The sequence below is a fragment of the Lathyrus oleraceus genome, unplaced genomic scaffold (assembly GCF_024323335.1).
Source record: "Lathyrus oleraceus cultivar Zhongwan6 unplaced genomic scaffold, CAAS_Psat_ZW6_1.0 chrUn0156, whole genome shotgun sequence".
In the NCBI taxonomy this organism is placed as follows: domain Eukaryota; kingdom Viridiplantae; phylum Streptophyta; class Magnoliopsida; order Fabales; family Fabaceae; genus Lathyrus; species Lathyrus oleraceus.
Genome location: NW_026112547.1, coordinates 56,434 through 84,300, shown reverse-complemented (window position 1 = coordinate 84,300; position 27,867 = coordinate 56,434). Strand labels below are relative to the sequence as shown.

General features: G+C 28.6%; 5 protein-coding genes across 5 annotated transcripts; all 5 read left to right on the top strand.

Annotated features, from left to right (window-relative positions):
• Positions 1-15,736: 15,736 nt before the first annotated feature.
• Positions 15,737-16,263, top strand: LOC127112558 (DNA-directed RNA polymerase subunit beta-like; the record flags this gene model as incomplete). The annotated part of the gene is made up of 1 exon (XM_051046378.1): positions 15,737-16,263. A coding segment is annotated over one exon (527 nt), but the record flags the coding sequence as incomplete, so codon positions are not given.
• A 26-nt stretch (positions 16,264-16,289) lies between these two features.
• Positions 16,290-18,996, top strand: LOC127112557 (DNA-directed RNA polymerase subunit beta-like). Its single transcript, XM_051046377.1, has 2 exons — positions 16,290-16,320; positions 18,470-18,996. The coding sequence occupies exons 1-2, from the start codon at positions 16,290-16,292 to the stop codon at positions 18,994-18,996; spliced, it is 558 nt and encodes a 185-aa protein (XP_050902334.1).
• A 26-nt stretch (positions 18,997-19,022) lies between these two features.
• Positions 19,023-21,729, top strand: LOC127112556 (DNA-directed RNA polymerase subunit beta-like). The gene is made up of 2 exons (XM_051046376.1): positions 19,023-19,053; positions 21,203-21,729. The coding sequence occupies exons 1-2, from the start codon at positions 19,023-19,025 to the stop codon at positions 21,727-21,729; spliced, it is 558 nt and encodes a 185-aa protein (XP_050902333.1).
• Positions 21,730-21,755: 26 nt separating this feature from the next.
• On the top strand, positions 21,756-24,463 carry LOC127112555 (DNA-directed RNA polymerase subunit beta-like). The gene is made up of 2 exons (XM_051046375.1): positions 21,756-21,786; positions 23,937-24,463. Exons 1-2 carry the CDS (start codon positions 21,756-21,758, stop codon positions 24,461-24,463), a joined length of 558 nt encoding a protein of 185 aa, XP_050902332.1.
• A 26-nt stretch (positions 24,464-24,489) lies between these two features.
• LOC127112554 (DNA-directed RNA polymerase subunit beta-like) lies at positions 24,490-27,196 on the top strand. The gene is made up of 2 exons (XM_051046374.1): positions 24,490-24,520; positions 26,670-27,196. The coding sequence occupies exons 1-2, from the start codon at positions 24,490-24,492 to the stop codon at positions 27,194-27,196; spliced, it is 558 nt and encodes a 185-aa protein (XP_050902331.1).
• Positions 27,197-27,867: the final 671 nt, after the last annotated feature.

Sequence of the window (27,867 nt, the reverse complement as noted above, 5' to 3'; positions counted from 1 at the left end):
ACCAAAATCATCGTCCAACCGATACATACTCATTCACAAGTCATACTCGCTCCCTTTCTTGACTACAAATTCAATATAAAATAGAGAATTTTATCTAGGAGTTTAATGGTGACCTTCATGAATGGTTATATAAAGTGTGAGTAGTTTGAATGTGAAGTGTTTTACGTCCACGAAATAATGAAGAACAAATATTCTCAGAGATGTTGAAAAAAAGGAAAGGAAATATTAAAAAAAATTATTGAAATTCATTACACTTATTTTACGTTTTAAAATTCAATTGTGATGTCTTATTTGCATATCTATGATTCAAACATATTTATCTTCACTTAAACTTTTACTATCTCTTTTTAATATGTTTATAGTATCGTCTCAATTACAAATTTTTTATAATAAACAAAATCAAAATCTACATTTTATAATACTACATCCAAAATTCATATTCGCCATGTGCATCGCGCGAGTCTCTCTCTAGTAATATATTAAATCTGAAGTAGCGGCTTATATCACGACATGTGCTAATTTTTCTAATTTATTTGTCCCACATCTTTCCATTGTCCTATGTGATACCTTTCTAAATTGATTTTCAAAAGGTCAAATGCATTAGTGATTCTCTCTTAGAGGTCACGAGTTCAACTCCTTGCAAACACAAAAAAATCAATATTTATTCTCTATTGAAAGTCACAAGTTCAATTTTCGTAAAAACAAAAATATTTAGGAATCTAAAGACTAAAATTAAAATTTTGTTTTCTTTAACATCATAAAAAGAATAAACGATATTAAAATTGAGTTACATACTATTTTCTTGACAACTCATTCTCTTACATGTTAGAATATTAAAGATTATGATGTGACACTCTTATAAATTTTTTTTAAAACTTATCCATTCAATATATAATGTTGCATTGTTATACAAATTGTACATATATAGTTGATCGAGACACATATCTATATAATTTATGAAATCTGAAGCAACAAATTATATCACGACACATACTAGCTTTTCTAATTTATTTGTCCGACATCATCCCGTTGTCCTATGTGGCACCGCCCTAAACTCATTTTCAAAACGTCAAATGCATTATTTATTCTCTATTAGAGGTTATGAGTTCAACTCTTTGCAAAGATAAAACAATAATCGTCCAATCGATAGTAAAAATGAAATACTCCTAGCATATTTAAATACCAAAATCATTGTCCAACCGATAGAGACTCATTCACAAGTCATACTCGCTCCCTTTCTTGACTACAAATTCAATATAAAATAGAGAATTTTATCTAGTAATATATTAAATCTGAAGTGGCAAATTATATCATGACAAATGCTAAGTTTTCTAATTTATTAGTGTCACATCATCACATTGGCATATGTGCCACCTCCCTAAACTCATTTTCAAAAGATCAAATACATTAGTTATTCTCCAATAGAGGTTACGAGTTCTACTCCTCGCAAAGACAAAAAAAATTACAATATTTATTTTCTATTGGAAGTCGATAAAATTAATTTAATTCGTATGAAAATGAAAACCATTTTTAGTCTTTTAATTAAAGTGATAACATTATCAATACTTAAATCTAAATAGAGAATAAATATATTAAATCTGAACCGGCAAATTATGTCCTGACACATGCTAACTTTTCTAATTTATTTGTGCCACATCATCCCATTATCATATGTGGCACCTCCCTAAACTTATTTTCAAAAGGTTAAATATATTAGTTATTGTCCGGTAGAGGTCACGAGTTCAACTTCTTGCAAAGACAAAAGAAATGCAATATTTATTCTCTATTGAAAGTCGATAAAAAAAATTTAAGAACTTATTTAAGTCCTATGAAAATGAAAACAATTTTTAGTCTCTTAATAAAAGTGATAACATTATCAATACTTAAATCGCAAACAAAAAAATAGATAATCGATTATGTAGTAACAATTATAAAAATACAACTTTTGGGCCTCTCTTAGAACAAATTGTACATATATAGTAGATCGATATCTATATATCTATATAATATATTAAATCTGAAGCAACAAATTATATCAGGACACATGCCAACTTTTCCAATTTATTTGTGCCACGTCATCCCATTATCCTATGTGGCACCTCCCTAACTCATTTTCAAAAGGTCAAATGCATTAATTATTCTCTATTAGAGGTCACGAGTTCAACTCCTTGCAAAGACAAAATAATAAACGTCCAATCAATAGTGAAAAATAACAACACTTGGAATATTTAAATACCAAAATCATCGTCCAACCGATACATACTCATTCACAAGTCATACTCGCTCCCTTTCTTGACTACAAATTCAATATAAAATAGAGAATTTTATCTAGGAGTTTAATGGTGACCTTCATGAATGGTTATATAAAGTGTGAGTAGTTTGAATGTGAAGTGTTTTACGTCCACGAAATAATGAAGAACAAATATTCTCAGAGATGTTGAAAAAAAGGAAAGGAAATATTAAAAAAAATTATTGAAATTCATTACACTTATTTTACGTTTTAAAATTCAATTGTGATGTCTTATTTGCATATCTATGATTCAAACATATTTATCTTCACTTAAACTTTTACTATCTCTTTTTAATATGTTTATAGTATCGTCTCAATTACAATTTTTTATAATAAACAAAATCAAAATCTACATTTTATAATACTACATCCAAAATTCATATTCGCCATGTGCATCGCGCGAGTCTCTCTCTAGTAATATATTAAATCTGAAGTAGCGGCTTATATCACGACATGTGCTAATTTTTCTAATTTATTTGTCCCACATCTTTCCATTGTCCTATGTGATACCTTTCTAAATTGATTTTCAAAAGGTCAAATGCATTAGTGATTCTCTCTTAGAGGTCACGAGTTCAACTCCTTGCAAACACAAAAAAATCAATATTTATTCTCTATTGAAAGTCACAAGTTCAATTTTCGTAAAAACAAAAATATTTAGGAATCTAAAGACTAAAATTAAAATTTTGTTTTCTTTAACATCATAAAAAGAATAAACGATATTAAAATTGAGTTACATACTATTTTCTTGACAACTCATTCTCTTACATGTTAGAATATTAAAGATTATGATGTGACACTCTTATAAAAATTTTTTTAAAACTTATCCATTCAATATATAATGTTGCATTGTTATACAAATTGTACATATATAGTTGATCGAGACACATATCTATATAATTTATGAAATCTGAAGCAACAAATTATATCACGACACATACTAGCTTTTCTAATTTATTTGTCCGACATCATCCCGTTGTCCTATGTGGCACCGCCCTAAACTCATTTTCAAAACGTCAAATGCATTATTTATTCTCTATTAGAGGTTATGAGTTCAACTCTTTGCAAAGATAAAACAATAATCGTCCAATCGATAGTAAAAATGAAATACTCCTAGCATATTTAAATACCAAAATCATTGTCCAACCGATAGAGACTCATTCACAAGTCATACTCGCTCCCTTTCTAGACTACAAATTCAATATAAAATAGAGAATTTTATCTAGTAATATATTAAATCTGAAGTGGCAAATTATATCATGACAAATGCTAAGTTTTCTAATTTATTAGTGTCACATCATCACATTGGCATATGTGCCACCTCCCTAAACTCATTTTCAAAAGATCAAATACATTAGTTATTCTCCAATAGAGGTTACGAGTTCTACTCCTCGCAAAGACAAAAAAAATTACAATATTTATTTTCTATTGGAAGTCGATAAAATTAATTTAATTCGTATGAAAATGAAAACCATTTTTAGTCTTTTAATTAAAGTGATAACATTATCAATACTTAAATCTAAATAGAGAATAAATATATTAAATCTGAACCGGCAAATTATGTCCTGACACATGCTAACTTTTCTAATTTATTTGTGCCACATCATCCCATTATCATATGTGGCACCTCCCTAAACTTATTTTCAAAAGGTTAAATATATTAGTTATTGTCCGGTAGAGGTCACGAGTTCAACTTCTTGCAAAGACAAAAGAAATGCAATATTTATTCTCTATTGAAAGTCGATAAAAAAAATTTAAGAACTTATTTAAGTCCTATGAAAATGAAAACAATTTTTAGTCTCTTAATAAAAGTGATAACATTATCAATACTTAAATCGCAAACAAAAAAATAGATAATCGATTATGTAGTAACAATTATAAAAATACAACTTTTGGGCCTCTCTTAGAACAAATTGTACATATATAGTAGATCGATATCTATATATCTATATAATATATTAAATCTGAAGCAACAAATTATATCAGGACACATGCCAACTTTTCCAATTTATTTGTGCCACGTCATCCCATTATCCTATGTGGCACCTCCCTAACTCATTTTCAAAAGGTCAAATGCATTAATTATTCTCTATTAGAGGTCACGAGTTCAACTCCTTGCAAAGACAAAATAATAAACGTCCAATCAATAGTGAAAAATAACAACACTTGGAATATTTAAATACCAAAATCATCGTCCAACCGATACATACTCATTCACAAGTCATACTCGCTCCCTTTCTTGACTACAAATTCAATATAAAATAGAGAATTTTATCTAGGAGTTTAATGGTGACCTTCATGAATGGTTATATAAAGTGTGAGTAGTTTGAATGTGAAGTGTTTTACGTCCACGAAATAATGAAGAACAAATATTCTCAGAGATGTTGAAAAAAAGGAAAGGAAATATTAAAAAAAATTATTGAAATTCATTACACTTATTTTACGTTTTAAAATTCAATTGTGATGTCTTATTTGCATATCTATGATTCAAACATATTTATCTTCACTTAAACTTTTACTATCTCTTTTTAATATGTTTATAGTATCGTCTCAATTACAAATTTTTTATAATAAACAAAATCAAAATCTACATTTTATAATACTACATCCAAAATTCATATTCGCCATGTGCATCGCGCGAGTCTCTCTCTAGTAATATATTAAATCTGAAGTAGCGGCTTATATCACGACATGTGCTAATTTTTCTAATTTATTTGTCCCACATCTTTCCATTGTCCTATGTGATACCTTTCTAAATTGATTTTCAAAAGGTCAAATGCATTAGTGATTCTCTCTTAGAGGTCACGAGTTCAACTCCTTGCAAACACAAAAAAATCAATATTTATTCTCTATTGAAAGTCACAAGTTCAATTTTCGTAAAAACAAAAATATTTAGGAATCTAAAGACTAAAATTAAAATTTTGTTTTCTTTAACATCATAAAAAGAATAAACGATATTAAAATTGAGTTACATACTATTTTCTTGACAACTCATTCTCTTACATGTTAGAATATTAAAGATTATGATGTGACACTGTTATAAAATTTTTTTAAAACTTATCCATTCAATATATAATGTTGCATTGTTATACAAATTGTACATATATAGTTGATCGAGACACATATCTATATAATTTATGAAATCTGAAGCAACAAATTATATCACGACACATACTAGCTTTTCTAATTTATTTGTCCGACATCATCCCGTTGTCCTATGTGGCACCGCCCTAAACTCATTTTCAAAACGTCAAATGCATTATTTATTCTCTATTAGAGGTTATGAGTTCAACTCTTTGCAAAGATAAAACAATAATCGTCCAATCGATAGTAAAAATGAAATACTCCTAGCATATTTAAATACCAAAATCATTGTCCAACCGATAGAGACTCATTCACAAGTCATACTCGCTCCCTTTCTAGACTACAAATTCAATATAAAATAGAGAATTTTATCTAGTAATATATTAAATCTGAAGTGGCAAATTATATCATGACAAATGCTAAGTTTTCTAATTTATTAGTGTCACATCATCACATTGGCATATGTGCCACCTCCCTAAACTCATTTTCAAAAGATCAAATACATTAGTTATTCTCCAATAGAGGTTACGAGTTCTACTCCTCGCAAAGACAAAAAAAATTACAATATTTATTTTCTATTGGAAGTCGATAAAATTAATTTTAAAATTAATTTAATTCGTATGAAAATGAAAACCATTTTTAGTCTTTTAATTAAAGTGATAACATTATCAATACTTAAATCTAAATAGAGAATAAATATATTAAATCTGAACCGGCAAATTATGTCCTGACACATGCTAACTTTTCTAATTTATTTGTGCCACATCATCCCATTATCATATGTGGCACCTCCCTAAACTTATTTTCAAAAGGTTAAATATATTAGTTATTGTCCGGTAGAGGTCACGAGTTCAACTTCTTGCAAAGACAAAAGAAATGCAATATTTATTCTCTATTGAAAGTCGATAAAAAAAATTTAAGAACTTATTTAAGTCCTATGAAAATGAAAACAATTTTTAGTCTCTTAATAAAAGTGATAACATTATCAATACTTAAATCGCAAACAAAAAAATAGATAATCGATTATGTAGTAACAATTATAAAAATACAACTTTTGGGCCTCTCTTAGAACAAATTGTACATATATAGTAGATCGATATCTATATATCTATATAATATATTAAATCTGAAGCAACAAATTATATCAGGACACATGCCAACTTTTCCAATTTATTTGTGCCACGTCATCCCATTATCCTATGTGGCACCTCCCTAACTCATTTTCAAAAGGTCAAATGCATTAATTATTCTCTATTAGAGGTCACGAGTTCAACTCCTTGCAAAGACAAAATAATAAACGTCCAATCAATAGTGAAAAATAACAACACTTGGAATATTTAAATACCAAAATCATCGTCCAACCGATACATACTCATTCACAAGTCATACTCGCTCCCTTTCTTGACTACAAATTCAATATAAAATAGAGAATTTTATCTAGGAGTTTAATGGTGACCTTCATGAATGGTTATATAAAGTGTGAGTAGTTTGAATGTGAAGTGTTTTACGTCCACGAAATAATGAAGAACAAATATTCTCAGAGATGTTGAAAAAAAGGAAAGGAAATATTAAAAAAAATTATTGAAATTCATTACACTTATTTTACGTTTTAAAATTCAATTGTGATGTCTTATTTGCATATCTATGATTCAAACATATTTATCTTCACTTAAACTTTTACTATCTCTTTTTAATATGTTTATAGTATCGTCTCAATTACAAATTTTTTATAATAAACAAAATCAAAATCTACATTTTATAATACTACATCCAAAATTCATATTCGCCATGTGCATCGCGCGAGTCTCTCTCTAGTAATATATTAAATCTGAAGTAGCGGCTTATATCACGACATGTGCTAATTTTTCTAATTTATTTGTCCCACATCTTTCCATTGTCCTATGTGATACCTTTCTAAATTGATTTTCAAAAGGTCAAATGCATTAGTGATTCTCTCTTAGAGGTCACGAGTTCAACTCCTTGCAAACACAAAAAAATCAATATTTATTCTCTATTGAAAGTCACAAGTTCAATTTTCGTAAAAACAAAAATATTTAGGAATCTAAAGACTAAAATTAAAATTTTGTTTTCTTTAACATCATAAAAAGAATAAACGATATTAAAATTGAGTTACATACTATTTTCTTGACAACTCATTCTCTTACATGTTAGAATATTAAAGATTATGATGTGACACTCTTATAAATTTTTTTTAAAACTTATCCATTCAATATATAATGTTGCATTGTTATACAAATTGTACATATATAGTTGATCGAGACACATATCTATATAATTTATGAAATCTGAAGCAACAAATTATATCACGACACATACTAGCTTTTCTAATTTATTTGTCCGACATCATCCCGTTGTCCTATGTGGCACCGCCCTAAACTCATTTTCAAAACGTCAAATGCATTATTTATTCTCTATTAGAGGTTATGAGTTCAACTCTTTGCAAAGATAAAACAATAATCGTCCAATCGATAGTAAAAATGAAATACTCCTAGCATATTTAAATACCAAAATCATTGTCCAACCGATAGAGACTCATTCACAAGTCATACTCGCTCCCTTTCTTGACTACAAATTCAATATAAAATAGAGAATTTTATCTAGTAATATATTAAATCTGAAGTGGCAAATTATATCATGACAAATGCTAAGTTTTCTAATTTATTAGTGTCACATCATCACATTGGCATATGTGCCACCTCCCTAAACTCATTTTCAAAAGATCAAATACATTAGTTATTCTCCAATAGAGGTTACGAGTTCTACTCCTCGCAAAGACAAAAAAAATTACAATATTTATTTTCTATTGGAAGTCGATAAAATTAATTTTAAAATTAATTTAATTCGTATGAAAATGAAAACCATTTTTAGTCTTTTAATTAAAGTGATAACATTATCAATACTTAAATCTAAATAGAGAATAAATATATTAAATCTGAACCGGCAAATTATGTCCTGACACATGCTAACTTTTCTAATTTATTTGTGCCACATCATCCCATTATCATATGTGGCACCTCCCTAAACTTATTTTCAAAAGGTTAAATATATTAGTTATTGTCCGGTAGAGGTCACGAGTTCAACTTCTTGCAAAGACAAAAGAAATGCAATATTTATTCTCTATTGAAAGTCGATAAAAAAAATTTAAGAACTTATTTAAGTCCTATGAAAATGAAAACAATTTTTAGTCTCTTAATAAAAGTGATAACATTATCAATACTTAAATCGCAAACAAAAAAATAGATAATCGATTATGTAGTAACAATTATAAAAATACAACTTTTGGGCCTCTCTTAGAACAAATTGTACATATATAGTAGATCGATATCTATATATCTATATAATATATTAAATCTGAAGCAACAAATTATATCAGGACACATGCCAACTTTTCCAATTTATTTGTGCCACGTCATCCCATTATCCTATGTGGCACCTCCCTAACTCATTTTCAAAAGGTCAAATGCATTAATTATTCTCTATTAGAGGTCACGAGTTCAACTCCTTGCAAAGACAAAATAATAAACGTCCAATCAATAGTGAAAAATAACAACACTTGGAATATTTAAATACCAAAATCATCGTCCAACCGATACATACTCATTCACAAGTCATACTCGCTCCCTTTCTTGACTACAAATTCAATATAAAATAGAGAATTTTATCTAGGAGTTTAATGGTGACCTTCATGAATGGTTATATAAAGTGTGAGTAGTTTGAATGTGAAGTGTTTTACGTCCACGAAATAATGAAGAACAAATATTCTCAGAGATGTTGAAAAAAAGGAAAGGAAATATTAAAAAAAATTATTGAAATTCATTACACTTATTTTACGTTTTAAAATTCAATTGTGATGTCTTATTTGCATATCTATGATTCAAACATATTTATCTTCACTTAAACTTTTACTATCTCTTTTTAATATGTTTATAGTATCGTCTCAATTACAAATTTTTTATAATAAACAAAATCAAAATCTACATTTTATAATACTACATCCAAAATTCATATTCGCCATGTGCATCGCGCGAGTCTCTCTCTAGTAATATATTAAATCTGAAGTAGCGGCTTATATCACGACATGTGCTAATTTTTCTAATTTATTTGTCCCACATCTTTCCATTGTCCTATGTGATACCTTTCTAAATTGATTTTCAAAAGGTCAAATGCATTAGTGATTCTCTCTTAGAGGTCACGAGTTCAACTCCTTGCAAACACAAAAAAATCAATATTTATTCTCTATTGAAAGTCACAAGTTCAATTTTCGTAAAAACAAAAATATTTAGGAATCTAAAGACTAAAATTAAAATTTTGTTTTCTTTAACATCATAAAAAGAATAAACGATATTAAAATTGAGTTACATACTATTTTCTTGACAACTCATTCTCTTACATGTTAGAATATTAAAGATTATGATGTGACACTCTTATAAATTTTTTTTAAAACTTATCCATTCAATATATAATGTTGCATTGTTATACAAATTGTACATATATAGTTGATCGAGACACATATCTATATAATTTATGAAATCTGAAGCAACAAATTATATCACGACACATACTAGCTTTTCTAATTTATTTGTCCGACATCATCCCGTTGTCCTATGTGGCACCGCCCTAAACTCATTTTCAAAACGTCAAATGCATTATTTATTCTCTATTAGAGGTTATGAGTTCAACTCTTTGCAAAGATAAAACAATAATCGTCCAATCGATAGTAAAAATGAAATACTCCTAGCATATTTAAATACCAAAATCATTGTCCAACCGATAGAGACTCATTCAACAGTCATACTCACTCCCTTTCTTGACTACAAAATCAATATAAAATAGAGAACTTTATCTAGTAATATATTAAATCTGAAGTGGCAAATTATATCATGACAAATGCTAAGTTTTCTAATTTATTAGTGTCACATCATCACATTGGCATATGTGCCACCTCCCTAAACTCATTTTCAAAAGATCAAATACATTAGTTATTCTCCAATAGAGGTTACGAGTTCTACTCCTCGCAAAGACAAAAAAAATTACAATATTTATTTTCTATTGGAAGTCGATAAAATTAATTTTAAAATTAATTTAATTCGTATGAAAATGAAAACCATTTTTAGTCTTTTAATTAAAGTGATAACATTATCAATACTTAAATCTAAATAGAGAATAAATATATTAAATCTGAACCGGCAAATTATGTCCTGACACATGCTAACTTTTCTAATTTATTTGTGCCACATCATCCCATTATCATATGTGGCACCTCCCTAAACTTATTTTCAAAAGGTTAAATATATTAGTTATTGTCCGGTAGAGGTCACGAGTTCAACTTCTTGCAAAGACAAAAGAAATGCAATATTTATTCTCTATTGAAAGTCGATAAAAAAAATTTAAGAACTTATTTAAGTCCTATGAAAATGAAAACAATTTTTAGTCTCTTAATAAAAGTGATAACATTATCAATACTTAAATCGCAAACAAAAAAATAGATAATCGATTATGTAGTAACAATTATAAAAATACAACTTTTGGGCCTCTCTTAGAACAAATTGTACATATATAGTAGATCGATATCTATATATCTATATAATATATTAAATCTGAAGCAACAAATTATATCAGGACACATGCCAACTTTTCCAATTTATTTGTGCCACGTCATCCCATTATCCTATGTGGCACCTCCCTAACTCATTTTCAAAAGGTCAAATGCATTAATTATTCTCTATTAGAGGTCACGAGTTCAACTCCTTGCAAAGACAAAATAATAAACGTCCAATCAATAGTGAAAAATAACAACACTTGGAATATTTAAATACCAAAATCATCGTCCAACCGATACATACTCATTCACAAGTCATACTCGCTCCCTTTCTTGACTACAAATTCAATATAAAATAGAGAATTTTATCTAGGAGTTTAATGGTGACCTTCATGAATGGTTATATAAAGTGTGAGTAGTTTGAATGTGAAGTGTTTTACGTCCACGAAATAATGAAGAACAAATATTCTCAGAGATGTTGAAAAAAAGGAAAGGAAATATTAAAAAAAATTATTGAAATTCATTACACTTATTTTACGTTTTAAAATTCAATTGTGATGTCTTATTTGCATATCTATGATTCAAACATATTTATCTTCACTTAAACTTTTACTATCTCTTTTTAATATGTTTATAGTATCGTCTCAATTACAATTTTTTATAATAAACAAAATCAAAATCTACATTTTATAATACTACATCCAAAATTCATATTCGCCATGTGCATCGCGCGAGTCTCTCTCTAGTAATATATTAAATCTGAAGTAGCGGCTTATATCACGACATGTGCTAATTTTTCTAATTTATTTGTCCCACATCTTTCCATTGTCCTATGTGATACCTTTCTAAATTGATTTTCAAAAGGTCAAATGCATTAGTGATTCTCTCTTAGAGGTCACGAGTTCAACTCCTTGCAAACACAAAAAAATCAATATTTATTCTCTATTGAAAGTCACAAGTTCAATTTTCGTAAAAACAAAAATATTTAGGAATCTAAAGACTAAAATTAAAATTTTGTTTTCTTTAACATCATAAAAAGAATAAACGATATTAAAATTGAGTTACATACTATTTTCTTGACAACTCATTCTCTTACATGTTAGAATATTAAAGATTATGATGTGACACTCTTATAAATTTTTTTTAAAACTTATCCATTCAATATATAATGTTGCATTGTTATACAAATTGTACATATATAGTTGATCGAGACACATATCTATATAATTTATGAAATCTGAAGCAACAAATTATATCACGACACATACTAGCTTTTCTAATTTATTTGTCCGACATCATCCCGTTGTCCTATGTGGCACCGCCCTAAACTCATTTTCAAAACGTCAAATGCATTATTTATTCTCTATTAGAGGTTATGAGTTCAACTCTTTGCAAAGATAAAACAATAATCGTCCAATCGATAGTAAAAATGAAATACTCCTAGCATATTTAAATACCAAAATCATTGTCCAACCGATAGAGACTCATTCAACAGTCATACTCACTCCCTTTCTAGACTACAAAATCAATATAAAATAGAGAACTTTATCTAGTAATATATTAAATCTGAAGTGGCAAATTATATCATGACAAATGCTAAGTTTTCTAATTTATTAGTGTCACATCATCACATTGGCATATGTGCCACCTCCCTAAACTCATTTTCAAAAGATCAAATACATTAGTTATTCTCCAATAGAGGTTACGAGTTCTACTCCTCGCAAAGACAAAAAAAATTACAATATTTATTTTCTATTGGAAGTCGATAAAATTAATTTTAAAATTAATTTAATTCGTATGAAAATGAAAACCATTTTTAGTCTTTTAATTAAAGTGATAACATTATCAATACTTAAATCTAAATAGAGAATAAATATATTAAATCTGAACCGGCAAATTATGTCCTGACACATGCTAACTTTTCTAATTTATTTGTGCCACATCATCCCATTATCATATGTGGCACCTCCCTAAACTTATTTTCAAAAGGTTAAATATATTAGTTATTGTCCGGTAGAGGTCACGAGTTCAACTTCTTGCAAAGACAAAAGAAATGCAATATTTATTCTCTATTGAAAGTCGATAAAAAAAATTTAAGAACTTATTTAAGTCCTATGAAAATGAAAACAATTTTTAGTCTCTTAATAAAAGTGATAACATTATCAATACTTAAATCGCAAACAAAAAAATAGATAATCGATTATGTAGTAACAATTATAAAAATACAACTTTTGGGCCTCTCTTAGAACAAATTGTACATATATAGTAGATCGATATCTATATATCTATATAATATATTAAATCTGAAGCAACAAATTATATCAGGACACATGCCAACTTTTCCAATTTATTTGTGCCACGTCATCCCATTATCCTATGTGGCACCTCCCTAACTCATTTTCAAAAGGTCAAATGCATTAATTATTCTCTATTAGAGGTCACGGGTTCAACTCCTTGCAAAGACAAAATAATAAACGTCCAATCAATAGTGAAAAATAACAACACTTGGAATATTTAAATACCAAAATCATCGTCCAACCGATACATACCTATTCACAAGTCATACTCGCTCCCTTTCTTGACTACAAATTCAATATAAAATAGAGAATTTTATCTAGGAGTTTAATGGTGACCTTCATGAATGGTTATATAAAGTGTGAGTAGTTTGAATGTGAAGTGTTTTACGTCCACGAAATAATGAAGAACAAATATTCTCAGAGATGTTGAAAAAAAGGAAAGGAAATATTAAAAAAAATTATTGAAATTCATTACACTTATTTTACGTTTTAAAATTCAATTGTGATGTCTTATTTGCATATCTATGATTCAAACATATTTATCTTCACTTAAACTTTTACTATCTCTTTTTAATATGTTTATAGTATCGTCTCAATTACAAATTTTTTATAATAAACAAAATCAAAATCTACATTTTATAATACTACATCCAAAATTCATATTCGCCATGTGCATCGCGCGAGTCTCTCTCTAGTAATATATTAAATCTGAAGTAGCGGCTTATATCACGACATGTGCTAATTTTTCTAATTTATTTGTCCCACATCTTTCCATTGTCCTATGTGATACCTTTCTAAATTGATTTTCAAAAGGTCAAATGCATTAGTGATTCTCTCTTAGAGGTCACGAGTTCAACTCCTTGCAAACACAAAAAAATCAATATTTATTCTCTATTGAAAGTCACAAGTTCAATTTTCGTAAAAACAAAAATATTTAGGAATCTAAAGACTAAAATTAAAATTTTGTTTTCTTTAACATCATAAAAAGAATAAACGATATTAAAATTGAGTTACATACTATTTTCTTGACAACTCATTCTCTTACATGTTAGAATATTAAAGATTATGATGTGACACTCTTATAATTTTTTTTTAAAACTTATCCATTCAATATATAATGTTGCATTGTTATACAAATTGTACATATATAGTTTATCGAGACACATATCTTTATAATTAATGAAATCTGAAGCAACAAATTATATCACGACACATACTAGCTTTTCTAATTTATTTGTCCGACATCATCCCGTTGTCCTATGTGGCACCGCCCTAAACTCATTTTCAAAACGTCAAATGCATTATTTATTCTCTATTAGAGGTTATGAGTTCAACTCTTTGCAAAGATAAAACAATAATCGTCCAATCGATAGTAAAATGAAATACTCCTAGCATATTTAAATACCAAAATCATTGTCCAACCGATAGAGACTCATTCAACAGTCATACTCACTCCCTTTCTAGACTACAAAATCAATATAAAATAGAGAACTTTATCTAGTAATATATTAAATCTGAAGTGGCAAATTATATCATGACAAATGCTAAGTTTTCTAATTTATTAGTGTCACATCATCACATTGGCATATGTGCCACCTCCCTAAACTCATTTTCAAAAGATCAAATACATTAGTTATTCTCCAATAGAGGTTACGAGTTCTACTCCTCGCAAAGACAAAAAAAATTACAATATTTATTTTCTATTGGAAGTCGATAAAATTAATTTTAAAATTAATTTAATTCGTATGAAAATGAAAACCGTTTTTAGTCTTTTAATTAAAGTGATAACATTATCAATACTTAAATCTAAATAGAGAATAAATATATTAAATCTGAACCGGCAAATTATGTCCTGACACATGCTAACTTTTCTAATTTATTTGTGCCACATCATCCCATTATCATATGTGGCACCTCCCTAAACTTATTTTCAAAAGGTTAAATATATTAGTTATTATCCGGTAGAGGTCACGAGTTCAACTTCTTGCAAAGACAAAAGAAATGCAATATTTATTCTCTATTGAAAGTCGATAAAAAAAATTTAAGAACTTATTTAAGTCCTATGAAAATGAAAACAATTTTTAGTCTCTTAATAAAAGTGATAACATTATCAATACTTAAATCGCAAACAAAAAAATAGATAATCGATTATGTAGTAACAATTATAAAAATACAACTTTTGGGCCTATCTTAGAACAAATTGTACATATATAGTAGATCGATATCTATATATCTATATAATATATTAAATCTGAAGCAACAAATTATATCAGGACACATGCCAACTTTTCCAATTTATTTGTGCCACGTCATCCCATTATCCTATGTGGCACCTACCTAACTCATTTTCAAAAGGTCAAATGCATTAATTATTCTCTATTAGAGGTCACGGGTTCAACTCCTTGCAAAGACAAAATAATAAACGTCCAATCAATAGTGAAAAATAACAACACTTGGAATATTTAAATACCAAAATCATCGTCCAACCGATACATACCTATTCACAAGTCATACTCGCTCCCGAAATTTTCTTGTCTTTCCTCAATGAAAAGGAGGAAAAAAAAATAGGGTCAAAAGAAAATGCCATTTTGGAGTTTTATCGACAATTTGCTTGTGTAGGCGGAGATCCCATATTTCCTGAATCTTTATGTACGGAATTACAAACAAAATTTTTTCAACAAAGATGTGAATTAGGAGGAATTGGTCGGCGAAATATGAACCTAAGGCTAAATATTAATATACCTGAGAACAATACATTTTTGTTACCGCGAGATATATTGACAGCTGCAGATCATTTGATTCGAATGAAATTTGGAATGGGTACACTTGACGATATGAATCATTTGAAAAATAAACGTATTCGTTCCGTAGCAGATCTCTTACAAGATCAATTTGGATTGGCTCTCGTTCGTTTAGAACATATAATTAGAGGAACTATATGTGGAGCAATTAGATCTAAATTGAGACCGACTCCTCAGAATTTAGTGACTTCAACGCCATTAACAACCACTTTCTTGACTACAAATTCAATATAAAATAGAGAATTTTATCTAGGAGTTTAATGGTGACCTTCATGAATGGTTATATAAAGTGTGAGTAGTTTGAATGTGAAGTGTTTTACGTCCACGAAATAATGAAGAACAAATATTCTCAGAGATGTTGAAAAAAAGGAAAGGAAATATTAAAAAAATTATTGAAATTCATTACACTTATTTTACGTTTTAAAATTCAATTGTGATGTCTTATTTGCATATCTATGATTCAAACATATTTATCTTCAATTAAACTTTTACTATCTCTTTTTAATATGTTTATAGTATCGTCTCAATTACAAATTTTTTATAATAAACAAAATCAAAATCTACATTTTATAATACTACATCCAAAATTCATATTCGCCATGTGCATCGCGCGGGTCTCTCTCTAGTAATATATTAAATCTGAAGTAGCGGCTTATATCACGACATGTGCTAATTTTTCTAATTTATTTGTCCCACATCTTTCCATTGTCCTATGTGATACCTTTCTAAATTGATTTTCAAAAGGTCAAATGCATTAGTGATTCTCTCTTAGAGGTCACGAGTTCAACTCCTTGCAAACACAAAAAAATCAATATTTATTCTCTATTGAAAGTCACAAGTTCAATTTTCGTAAAAACAAAAATATTTAGGAATCTAAAGACTAAAATTAAAATTTTGTTTTCTTTAACATCATAAAAAGAATAAACGATATTAAAATTGAGTTACATACTATTTTCTTGACAACTCATTCTCTTACACGTTAGAGTATTAAAGATTATGATGTGACACTCTTATAATTTTTTTTTTAAAACTTATCCATTCAATATATAATGTTGCATTGTTATACAAATTGTACATATATAGTTGATCGAGACACATATCTTTATAATTTATGAAATCTGAAGCAACAAATTATATCACGACACATACTAGCTTTTCTAATTTATTTGTCCGACATCATCCCGTTGTCCTATGTGACACCGCCCTAAACTCATTTTCAAAACGTCAAATGCATTATTTATTCTGTATTAGAGGTTATCAGTTCAACTCTTTGCAAAGATAAAACAATAATCGTCCAATCGATAGTAAAATGAAATACTCCTAGCATATTTAAATACCAAAATCATTGTCCAACCGATAGAGACTCATTCAACAGTCATACTCACTCCCTTTCTAGACTACAAAATCAATATAAAATAGAGAACTTTATCTAGTAATATATTAAATCTGAAGTGGCAAATTATATCATGACAAATGCTAAGTTTTCTAATTTATTAGTGTCACATCATCACATTAGCATATGTGCCACCTCCCTAAACTCATTTTCAAAAGATCAAATACATTAGTTATTCTCCAATAGAGGTTACGAGTTCTACTCCTCGCAAAGACAAAAAAAATTACAATATTTATTTTCTATTGGAAGTCGATAAAATTAATTTTAAAATTAATTTAATTCGTATGAAAATGAAAACCGTTTTTAGTCTTTTAATTAAAGTGATAACATTATCAATACTTAAATCTAAATAGAGAATAAATATATTAAATCTGAACCGGCAAATTATGTCCTGACACATGCTAACTTTTCTAATTTATTTGTGCCACATCATCCCATTATCATATGTGGCACCTCCCTAAACTTATTTTCAAAAGGTTAAATATATTAGTTATTATCCGGTAGAGGTCACGAGTTCAACTTCTTGCAAAGACAAAAGAAATGAAATATTTATTCTCTATTGAAAGTCGATAAAAAAAATTTAAGAACTTATTTAAGTCCTATGAAAATGAAAACAATTTTTAGTCTCTTAATAAAAGTGATAACATTATCAATACTTAAATCGCAAACAAAAAAATAGATAATCGATTATGTAGTAACAATTATAAAAATACAACTTTTGGGCCTATCTTAGAACAAATTGTACATATATAGTAGATCGATATCTATATATCTATATAATATATTAAATCTGAAGCAACAAATTATATCAGGACACATGCCAACTTTTCCAATTTATTTGTGCCACGTCATCCCATTATCCTATGTGGCACCTACCTAACTCATTTTCAAAAGGTCAAATGCATTAATTATTCTCTATTAGAGGTCACGGGTTCAACTCCTTGCAAAGACAAAATAATAAACGTCCAATCAATAGTGAAAAATAACAACACTTGGAATATTTAAATACCAAAATCATCGTCCAACCGATACATACCTATTCACAAGTCATACTCGCTCCCGAAATTTTCTTGTCTTTCCTCAATGAAAAGGAGGAAAAAAAAATAGGGTCAAAAGAAAATGCCATTTTGGAGTTTTATCGACAATTTGCTTGTGTAGGCGGAGATCCCATATTTCCTGAATCTTTATGTACGGAATTACAAACAAAATTTTTTCAACAAAGATGTGAATTAGGAGGAATTGGTCGGCGAAATATGAACCTAAGGCTAAATATTAATATACCTGAGAACAATACATTTTTGTTACCGCGAGATATATTGACAGCTGCAGATCATTTGATTCGAATGAAATTTGGAATGGGTACACTTGACGATATGAATCATTTGAAAAATAAACGTATTCGTTCCGTAGCAGATCTCTTACAAGATCAATTTGGATTGGCTCTCGTTCGTTTAGAACATATAATTAGAGGAACTATATGTGGAGCAATTAGATCTAAATTGAGACCGACTCCTCAGAATTTAGTGACTTCAACGCCATTAACAACCACTTTCTTGACTACAAATTCAATATAAAATAGAGAATTTTATCTAGGAGTTTAATGGTGACCTTCATGAATGGTTATATAAAGTGTGAGTAGTTTGAATGTGAAGTGTTTTACGTCCACGAAATAATGAAGAACAAATATTCTCAGAGATGTTGAAAAAAAGGAAAGGAAATATTAAAAAAAATTATTGAAATTCATTACACTTATTTTACGTTTAAAATTCAATTGTGATGTCTTATTTGCATATCTATGATTCAAACATATTTATCTTCAATTAAACTTTTACTATCTCTTTTTAATATGTTTATAGTATCGTCTCAATTACAAATTTTTTATAATAAACAAAATCAAAATCTACATTTTATAATACTACATCCAAAATTCATATTCGCCATGTGCATCGCGCGGGTCTCTCTCTAGTAATATATTAAATCTGAAGTAGCGGCTTATATCACGACATGTGCTAATTTTTCTAATTTATTTGTCCCACATCTTTCCATTGTCCTATGTGATACCTTTCTAAATTGATTTTCAAAAGGTCAAATGCATTAGTGATTCTCTCTTAGAGGTCACGAGTTCAACTCCTTGCAAACACAAAAAAATCAATATTTATTCTCTATTGAAAGTCACAAGTTCAATTTTCGTAAAAACAAAAATATTTAGGAATCTAAAGACTAAAATTAAAATTTTGTTTTCTTTAACATCATAAAAAGAATAAACGATATTAAAATTGAGTTACATACTATTTTCTTGACAACTCATTCTCTTACACGTTAGAGTATTAAAGATTATGATGTGACACTCTTATGATTTTTTTTTTAAAACTTATCCATTCAATATATAATGTTGCATTGTTATACAAATTGTACATATATAGTTGATCGAGACACATATCTTTATAATTTATGAAATCTGAAGCAACAAATTATATCACGACACATACTAGCTTTTCTAATTTATTTGTCCGACATCATCCCGTTGTCCTATGTGACACCGCCCTAAACTCATTTTCAAAACGTCAAATGCATTATTTATTCTGTATTAGAGGTTATCAGTTCAACTCTTTGCAAAGATAAAACAATAATCGTCCAATCGATAGTAAAATGAAATACTCCTAGCATATTTAAATACCAAAATCATTGTCCAACCGATAGAGACTCATTCAACAGTCATACTCACTCCCTTTCTAGACTACAAAATCAATATAAAATAGAGAACTTTATCTAGTAATATATTAAATCTGAAGTGGCAAATTATATCATGACAAATGCTAAGTTTTCTAATTTATTAGTGTCACATCATCACATTAGCATATGTGCCACCTCCCTAAACTCATTTTCAAAAGATCAAATACATTAGTTATTCTCCAATAGAGGTTACGAGTTCTACTCCTCGCAAAGACAAAAAAAATTACAATATTTATTTTCTATTGGAAGTCGATAAAATTAATTTTAAAATTAATTTAATTCGTATGAAAATGAAAACCGTTTTTAGTCTTTTAATTAAAGTGATAACATTATCAATACTTAAATCTAAATAGAGAATAAATATATTAAATCTGAACCGGCAAATTATGTCCTGACACATGCTAACTTTTCTAATTTATTTGTGCCACATCATCCCATTATCATATGTGGCACCTCCCTAAACTTATTTTCAAAAGGTTAAATATATTAGTTATTATCCGGTAGAGGTCACGAGTTCAACTTCTTGCAAAGACAAAAGAAATGCAATATTTATTCTCTATTGAAAGTCGATAAAAAAAATTTAAGAACTTATTTAAGTCCTATGAAAATGAAAACAATTTTTAGTCTCTTAATAAAAGTGATAACATTATCAATACTTAAATCGCAAACAAAAAAATAGATAATCGATTATGTAGTAACAATTATAAAAATACAACTTTTGGGCCTATCTTAGAACAAATTGTACATATATAGTAGATCGATATCTATATATCTATATAATATATTAAATCTGAAGCAACAAATTATATCAGGACACATGCCAACTTTTCCAATTTATTTGTGCCACGTCATCCCATTATCCTATGTGGCACCTACCTAACTCATTTTCAAAAGGTCAAATGCATTAATTATTCTCTATTAGAGGTCACGGGTTCAACTCCTTGCAAAGACAAAATAATAAACGTCCAATCAATAGTGAAAAATAACAACACTTGGAATATTTAAATACCAAAATCATCGTCCAACCGATACATACCTATTCACAAGTCATACTCGCTCCCGAAATTTTCTTGTCTTTCCTCAATGAAAAGGAGGAAAAAAAAATAGGGTCAAAAGAAAATGCCATTTTGGAGATTTATCGACAATTTGCTTGTGTAGGCGGAGATCCCATATTTCCTGAATCTTTATGTACGGAATTACAAACAAAATTTTTTCAACAAAGATGTGAATTAGGAGGAATTGGTCGGCGAAATATGAACCTAAGGCTAAATATTAATATACCTGAGAACAATACATTTTTGTTACCGCGAGATATATTGACAGCTGCAGATCATTTGATTCGAATGAAATTTGGAATGGGTACACTTGACGATATGAATCATTTGAAAAATAAACGTATTCGTTCCGTAGCAGATCTCTTACAAGATCAATTTGGATTGGCTCTCGTTCGTTTAGAACATATAATTAGAGGAACTATATGTGGAGCAATTAGATCTAAATTGAGACCGACTCCTCAGAATTTAGTGACTTCAACGCCATTAACAACCACTTTCTTGACTACAAATTCAATATAAAATAGAGAATTTTATCTAGGAGTTTAATGGTGACCTTCATGAATGGTTATATAAAGTGTGAGTAGTTTGAATGTGAAGTGTTTTACGTCCACGAAATAATGAAGAACAAATATTCTCAGAGATGTTGAAAAAAAGGAAAGGAAATATTAAAAAAAATTATTGAAATTCATTACACTTATTTTACGTTTTAAAATTCAATTGTGATGTCTTATTTGCATATCTATGATTCAAACATATTTATCTTCAATTAAACTTTTACTATCTCTTTTTAATATGTTTATAGTATCGTCTCAATTACAAATTTTTTATAATAAACAAAATCAAAATCTACATTTTATAATACTACATCCAAAATTCATATTCGCCATGTGCATCGCGCGGGTCTCTCTCTAGTAATATATTAAATCTGAAGTAGCGGCTTATATCACGACATGTGCTAATTTTTCTAATTTATTTGTCCCACATCTTTCCATTGTCCTATGTGATACCTTTCTAAATTGATTTTCAAAAGGTCAAATGCATTAGTGATTCTCTCTTAGAGGTCACGAGTTCAACTCCTTGCAAACACAAAAAAATCAATATTTATTCTCTATTGAAAGTCACAAGTTCAATTTTCGTAAAAACAAAAATATTTAGGAATCTAAAGACTAAAATTAAAATTTTGTTTTCTTTAACATCATAAAAAGAATAAACGATATTAAAATTGAGTTACATACTATTTTCTTGACAACTCATTCTCTTACACGTTAGAGTATTAAAGATTATGATGTGACACTCTTATAATTTTTTTTTTAAAACTTATCCATTCAATATATAATGTTGCATTGTTATACAAATTGTACATATATAGTTGATCGAGACACATATCTTTATAATTTATGAAATCTGAAGCAACAAATTATATCACGACACATACTAGCTTTTCTAATTTATTTGTCCGACATCATCCCGTTGTCCTATGTGACACCGCCCTAAACTCATTTTCAAAACGTCAAATGCATTATTTATTCTGTATTAGAGGTTATCAGTTCAACTCTTTGCAAAGATAAAACAATAATCGTCCAATCGATAGTAAAATGAAATACTCCTAGCATATTTAAATACCAAAATCATTGTCCAACCGATAGAGACTCATTCAACAGTCATACTCACTCCCTTTCTAGACTACAAAATCAATATAAAATAGAGAACTTTATCTAGTAATATATTAAATCTGAAGTGGCAAATTATATCATGACAAATGCTAAGTTTTCTAATTTATTAGTGTCACATCATCACATTAGCATATGTGCCACCTCCCTAAACTCATTTTCAAAAGATCAAATACATTAGTTATTCTCCAATAGAGGTTACGAGTTCTACTCCTCGCAAAGACAAAAAAAATTACAATATTTATTTTCTATTGGAAGTCGATAAAATTAATTTTAAAATTAATTTAATTCGTATGAAAATGAAAACCGTTTTTAGTCTTTTAATTAAAGTGATAACATTATCAATACTTAAATCTAAATAGAGAATAAATATATTAAATCTGAACCGGCAAATTATGTCCTGACACATGCTAACTTTTCTAATTTATTTGTGCCACATCATCCCATTATCATATGTGGCACCTCCCTAAACTTATTTTCAAAAGGTTAAATATATTAGTTATTATCCGGTAGAGGTCACGAGTTCAACTTCTTGCAAAGACAAAAGAAATGCAATATTTATTCTCTATTGAAAGTCGATAAAAAAAATTTAAGAACTTATTTAAGTCCTATGAAAATGAAAACAATTTTTAGTCTCTTAATAAAAGTGATAACATTATCAATACTTAAATCGCAAACAAAAAAATAGATAATCGATTATGTAGTAACAATTATAAAAATACAACTTTTGGGCCTATCTTAGAACAAATTGTACATATATAGTAGATCGATATCTATATATCTATATAATATATTAAATCTGAAGCAACAAATTATATCAGGACACATGCCAACTTTTCCAATTTATTTGTGCCACGTCATCCCATTATCCTATGTGGCACCTACCTAACTCATTTTCAAAAGGTCAAATGCATTAATTATTCTCTATTAGAGGTCACGGGTTCAACTCCTTGCAAAGACAAAATAATAAACGTCCAATCAATAGTGAAAAATAACAACACTTGGAATATTTAAATACCAAAATCATCGTCCAACCGATACATACCTATTCACAAGTCATACTCGCTCCCGAAATTTTCTTGTCTTTCCTCAATGAAAAGGAGGAAAAAAAAATAGGGTCAAAAGAAAATGCCATTTTGGAGATTTATCGACAATTTGCTTGTGTAGGCGGAGATCCCATATTTCCTGAATCTTTATGTACGGAATTACAAACAAAATTTTTTCAACAAAGATGTGAATTAGGAGGAATTGGTCGGCGAAATATGAACCTAAGGCTAAATATTAATATACCTGAGAACAATACATTTTTGTTACCGCGAGATATATTGACAGCTGCAGATCATTTGATTCGAATGAAATTTGGAATGGGTACACTTGACGATATGAATCATTTGAAAAATAAACGTATTCGTTCCGTAGCAGATCTCTTACAAGATCAATTTGGATTGGCTCTCGTTCGTTTAGAACATATAATTAGAGGAACTATATGTGGAGCAATTAGATCTAAATTGAGACCGACTCCTCAGAATTTAGTGACTTCAACGCCATTAACAACCACTTTCTTGACTACAAATTCAATATAAAATAGAGAATTTTATCTAGGAGTTTAATGGTGACCTTCATGAATGGTTATATAAAGTGTGAGTAGTTTGAATGTGAAGTGTTTTACGTCCACGAAATAATGAAGAACAAATATTCTCAGAGATGTTGAAAAAAAGGAAAGGAAATATTAAAAAAAATTATTGAAATTCATTACACTTATTTTACGTTTTAAAATTCAATTGTGATGTCTTATTTGCATATCTATGATTCAAACATATTTATCTTCAATTAAACTTTTACTATCTCTTTTTAATATGTTTATAGTATCGTCTCAATTACAATTTTTTTATAATAAACAAAATCAAAATCTACATTTTATAATACTACATCCAAAATTCATATTCGCCATGTGCATCGCGCGGGTCTCTCTCTAGTAATATATTAAATCTGAAGTAGCGGCTTATATCACGACATGTGCTAATTTTTCTAATTTATTTGCCCCACATCTTTCCATTGTCCTATGTGATACCTTTCTAAATTGATTTTCAAAAGGTCAAATGCATTAGTGATTCTCTCTTAGAGGTCACGAGTTCAACTCCTTGCAAACACAAAAAAATCAATATTTATTCTCTATTGAAAGTCACAAGTTCAATTTTCGTAAAAACAAAAATATTTAGGAATCTAAAGACTAAAATTAAAATTTTGTTTTCTTTAACATCATAAAAAGAATAAACGATATTAAAATTGAGTTACATACTATTTTCTTGACAACTCATTCTCTTACACGTTAGAGTATTAAAGATTATGATGTGACACTCTTATGATTTTTTTTTAAAACTTATCCATTCAATATATAATGTTGCATTGTTATACAAATTGTACATATATAGTTGATCGAGACACATATCTTTATAATTTATGAAATCTGAAGCAACAAATTATATCACGACACATACTAGCTTTTCTAATTTATTTGTCCGACATCATCCCGTTGTCCTATGTGACACCGCCCTAAACTCATTTTCAAAACGTCAAATGCATTATTTATTCTGTATTAGAGGTTATCAGTTCAACTCTTTGCAAAGATAAAACAATAATCGTCCAATCGATAGTAAAATGAAATACTCCTAGCATATTTAAATACCAAAATCATTGTCCAACCGATAGAGACTCATTCAACAGTCATACTCACTCCCTTTCTAGACTACAAAATCAATATAAAATAGAGAACTTTATCTAGTAATATATTAAATCTGAAGTGGCAAATTATATCATGACAAATGCTAAGTTTTCTAATTTATTAGTGTCACATCATCACATTAGCATATGTGCCACCTCCCTAAACTCATTTTCAAAAGATCAAATACATTAGTTATTCTCCAATAGAGGTTACGAGTTCTACTCCTCGCAAAGACAAAAAAAATTACAATATTTATTTTCTATTGGAAGTCGATAAAATTAATTTTAAAATTAATTTAATTCGTATGAAAATGAAAACCGTTTTTAGTCTTTTAATTAAAGTGATAACATTATCAATACTTAAATCTAAATAGAGAATAAATATATTAAATCTGAACCGGCAAATTATGTCCTGACACATGCTAACTTTTCTAATTTATTTGTGCCACATCATCCCATTATCATATGTGGCACCTCCCTAAACTTATTTTCAAAAGGTTAAATATATTAGTTATTATCCGGTAGAGGTCACGAGTTCAACTTCTTGCAAAGACAAAAGAAATGAAATATTTATTCTCTATTGAAAGTCGATAAAAAAAATTTAAGAACTTATTTAAGTCCTATGAAAATGAAAACAATTTTTAGTCTCTTAATAAAAGTGATAACATTATCAATACTTAAATCGCAAACAAAAAAATAGATAATCGATTATGTAGTAACAATTATAAAAATACAACTTTTGGGCCTATCTTAGAACAAATTGTACATATATAGTAGATCGATATCTATATATCTATATAATATATTAAATCTGAAGCAACAAATTATATCAGGACACATGCCAACTTTTCCAACTTATTTGTGCCACGTCATCCCATTATCCTATGTGGCACCTACCTAACTCATTTTCAAAAGGTCAAATGCATTAATTATTCTCTATTAGAGGTCACGGGTTCAACTCCTTGCAAAGACAAAATAATAAACGTCCAATCAATAGTGAAAAATAACAACACTTGGAATATTTAAATACCAAAATCATCGTCCAACCGATACATACCTATTCACAAGTCATACTCGCTCCCGAAATTTTCTTGTCTTTCCTCAATGAAAAGGAGGAAAAAAAAATAGGGTCAAAAGAAAATGCCATTTTGGAGATTTATCGACAATTTGCTTGTGTAGGCGGAGATCCCATATTTCCTGAATCTTTATGTACGGAATTACAAACAAAATTTTTTCAACAAAGATGTGAATTAGGAGGAATTGGTCGGCGAAATATGAACCTAAGGCTAAATATTAATATACCTGAGAACAATACATTTTTGTTACCGCGAGATATATTGACAGCTGCAGATCATTTGATTCGAATGAAATTTGGAATGGGTACACTTGACGATATGAATCATTTGAAAAATAAACGTATTCGTTCCGTAGCAGATCTCTTACAAGATCAATTTGGATTGGCTCTCGTTCGTTTAGAACATATAATTAGAGGAACTATATGTGGAGCAATTAGATCTAAATTGAGACCGACTCCTCAGAATTTAGTGACTTCAACGCCATTAACAACCACTTTCTTGACTACAAATTCAATATAAAATAGAGAATTTTATCTAGGAGTTTAATGGTGACCTTCATGAATGGTTATATAAAGTGTGAGTAGTTTGAATGTGAAGTGTTTTACGTCCACGAAATAATGAAGAACAAATATTCTCAGAGATGTTGAAAAAAAGGAAAGGAAATATTAAAAAAAATTATTGAAATTCATTACACTTATTTTACGTTTTAAAATTCAATTGTGATGTCTTATTTGCATATCTATGATTCAAACATATTTATCTTCAATTAAACTTTTACTATCTCTTTTTAATATGTTTATAGTATCGTCTCAATTACAAATTTTTTATAATAAACAAAATCAAAATCTACATTTTATAATACTACATCCAAAATTCATATTCGCCATGTGCATCGCGCGGGTCTCTCTCTAGTAATATATTAAATCTGAAGTAGCGGCTTATATCACGACATGTGCTAATTTTTCTAATTTATTTGCCCCACATCTTTCCATTGTCCTATGTGATACCTTTCTAAATTGATTTTCAAAAGGTCAAATGCATTAGTGATTCTCTCTTAGAGGTCACGAGTTCAACTCCTTGCAAACACAAAAAAATCAATATTTATTCTCTATTGAAAGTCACAAGTTCAATTTTCGTAAAAACAAAAATATTTAGGAATCTAAAGACTAAAATTAAAATTTTGTTTTCTT

Excerpts from the sequence above, each read along its gene's own strand:
- LOC127112556 (XM_051046376.1), top strand. The coding sequence starts at position 19,023 with ATGGTGACCTTCATGAATGGTTATATAAAGT. Across the intron at positions 19,054-21,202 it reads CATGAATGGTTATATAAAGT|TCATACTCGCTCCCGAAATT; the intron begins GTGAGTAGTTTG and ends CCTATTCACAAG.
- LOC127112555 (XM_051046375.1), top strand. The coding sequence starts at position 21,756 with ATGGTGACCTTCATGAATGGTTATATAAAGT. Across the intron at positions 21,787-23,936 it reads CATGAATGGTTATATAAAGT|TCATACTCGCTCCCGAAATT; the intron begins GTGAGTAGTTTG and ends CCTATTCACAAG.
- LOC127112557 (XM_051046377.1), top strand. The coding sequence starts at position 16,290 with ATGGTGACCTTCATGAATGGTTATATAAAGT. Across the intron at positions 16,321-18,469 it reads CATGAATGGTTATATAAAGT|TCATACTCGCTCCCGAAATT; the intron begins GTGAGTAGTTTG and ends CCTATTCACAAG.
- LOC127112554 (XM_051046374.1), top strand. The coding sequence starts at position 24,490 with ATGGTGACCTTCATGAATGGTTATATAAAGT. Across the intron at positions 24,521-26,669 it reads CATGAATGGTTATATAAAGT|TCATACTCGCTCCCGAAATT; the intron begins GTGAGTAGTTTG and ends CCTATTCACAAG.